At 35.3% G+C, this 2,292-nt stretch overlaps 1 protein-coding gene across 1 annotated transcript in view; it reads right to left on the minus strand.

The window, feature by feature from the left end:
• The window catches only part of LOC111463605 (pyruvate kinase 2, cytosolic-like), a 9,201-nt gene that overhangs the window by 482 nt on the left and 6,427 nt on the right, over positions 1-2,292 (minus strand). The window contains exons 15-16 of the mRNA XM_023107612.1: positions 1,979-2,038; positions 1-205 (exon numbers count right to left, since the gene is read on the minus strand). Coding sequence (XP_022963380.1) covers positions 53-205; positions 1,979-2,038 — 213 coding nt within the window. The 3' untranslated portion in view covers positions 1-52. The remainder of the gene's footprint in view (positions 206-1,978; positions 2,039-2,292) is intronic.

Genomic DNA, 2,292 nt, shown 5'->3' on the forward strand with positions numbered 1-2,292 from the left:
GGGGGAGGGGGGAGAGTGGTCCTCCCAAGGCTCAAGCGGCCGAGGTGCCATTTCAATCTTCAAGCTCGATAATCTTTACTACTGATGCATCACCAACTTTCTGGCAAACCACTACGCGGTCATGTGCCTTAATGATTCCTGCTAACTTTCCATGATCTAGAGCAGCCTTCAGAACTGACTCATTTGTTGCATTGTTAGAGTCCGCCTACAAAGCAAGAAAAGTAATCAGTTTATTAATACAATAGTACGATCATCTGATCAAAATGCTGATCTAGCACGACTTGTTATCCAAGAAGTTCAGCACTGTTTTTACTTTAACAGGAGTTCATCATAACTCGCAAATCAATGGTAATTCTGCCATATCCTCAGCAAGAAAAATAATTAGAATTTCAGCTAAAAACGTCTCACAGCACTGAGACAAACACAATCGCATAATAACATGTACAAAAAGCAGCCTTTATGGATCGGAAAGCGAAGAAGAAAAGGGGTTTCTTGCGGAAGCCCGACTATGAGAAAGACTATGACAAAGTGGGTTGATCTTATATAGATGTAAGGTTTCGGCTTGAAAAACCATAGAAATAGTTATAGTACCAACTAATAGGTTGAATCTCAACCATTATTAATTTATTTATGAACATGTTTTACGTTATAAGTTTTATATAATTATTATTCTACACTATCGTATAATTTGTAATATATTACATAGTACATATTTAAATTTAACAAAAGTAAACTAATTTTACAACATGAATTCTGTATTTATCAAAGTTTTATCTTTATTATTGTAATTCTGGCTTTCAAAATTTGTATACAGTGAACATAAATAATGTTATTTTCAGAGTTTCATCTAATTGAATCACATAATTTAAAAGAAAAAACATGTAAAAAGGTGGATTTTAGAAAAAGAATTTGATAAGCATCTCCTAATTAAGGGGTTGATCATGGATTTATAAGTAAGGAATAGAACTCCATTTGTATGAGGCCTTTTGGAGAAACCAAAAATAAAAGTATGAGAGTTTATGCTCAAAGTGGACGATATCATACCATTGTAGAGGTTCGTGATTTCTAACATAATTTTCGACAAAGAAGACAATGGCAGGTTGGACTTCGTTAATAGAAAGACTTGGGACCAGAAAAAGACAATGTGCTGCGGAAACTTGACCCCCTTGAACGAATTCACCTAAAAGTCTGCCTTTTTTAACCTCACAGAACCTAGGCCTTCTTTGAAGTCCCCTTATCAACTATATTTGGAAATTCATATTCCTAGAAAGGTGAACGTTTAGCTTTGGTCCTTAACTCATAGGGGCGTTAATAAGGATGGGTGATGTTTCTGTCATTGTGCTGCTTGTGTTTCAACAGTGAAGAATCTTTGAATCATATTTTCCTACACTGTCAGTTTGTGTCGAAAGGCTGGGCTTTTTTCCTAAAGTTGTCTGTTTGGGCTTCCTGATTTTTTCACCCTCGCGTGCGGATGATTGGCTAGAGGTTCTTAACGGGGGATGGTTTAAAGGCCTGGCCAGATTGTTATGATGCTACACAGTTTGTGCACTTTGGTGGGGCCGTTGGTGGAAGAGAAATCACAGGACTTTTGAAGTTAAGTTTGTTATGTATCTCAGCTTCTGGGTGGTGCTAAAGAAGCAGCAGTCTTTTGTGTTTATCCCCTCTCCATAATCCTTCAAGATTGGAAGGTTTTCTTGTGAGTAGATCCTTTTGGAGATGGTTATCTCTTTCCCTGCCCCTAGGCTGTCCTTTTGTTTCTTTCTCCATACATGTTTTCAGGTTTCTTATTACAAAAATAATACAAACCTGAATGACTACATTCCACCACATCCAAACGTATACCCAAAACATAACTCATTTTGGAGAAGAAACTATCAACAAAGACGTTCCTCATCTTTGAAATCAGCCATGTTATCTAACCAACCTAAGATAAGCAATATAAATCCTTTGGAAATTGAATAGAAAGAGTATAACTCACTAGGTGTTGAGGATCGGCGAGCACAGGGAAAAGACCTCTGCTTATTAATGATTGTCGAGCCTGAAATTGAAGAATCAGTTTCTGATTTCAGCACTTGGTTAATAATAAAAACAATAATAATAATCACTATCAATGAGTGTAACTATCATTTGATTATCAATGATCGCTCCTACAACATGGTAATGATTTTTCCAAAGTATTGGAAGCTTTTAATTAGATGGGTTTGAGCATTTTGTAGCTTAGTTTGAGTGTTTTTTTTTTTTTTTTTTTTTTTTTTTTTTTTTTTTTTTTTTTTTTTTTTTTTTTTTTTTTTT

This window comes from Cucurbita moschata, unplaced genomic scaffold (genome assembly GCF_002738365.1).
Source record: "Cucurbita moschata cultivar Rifu unplaced genomic scaffold, Cmos_1.0 Cmo_Scf00028, whole genome shotgun sequence".
NCBI classification, from domain to species: Eukaryota; Viridiplantae; Streptophyta; class Magnoliopsida; order Cucurbitales; family Cucurbitaceae; genus Cucurbita; species Cucurbita moschata.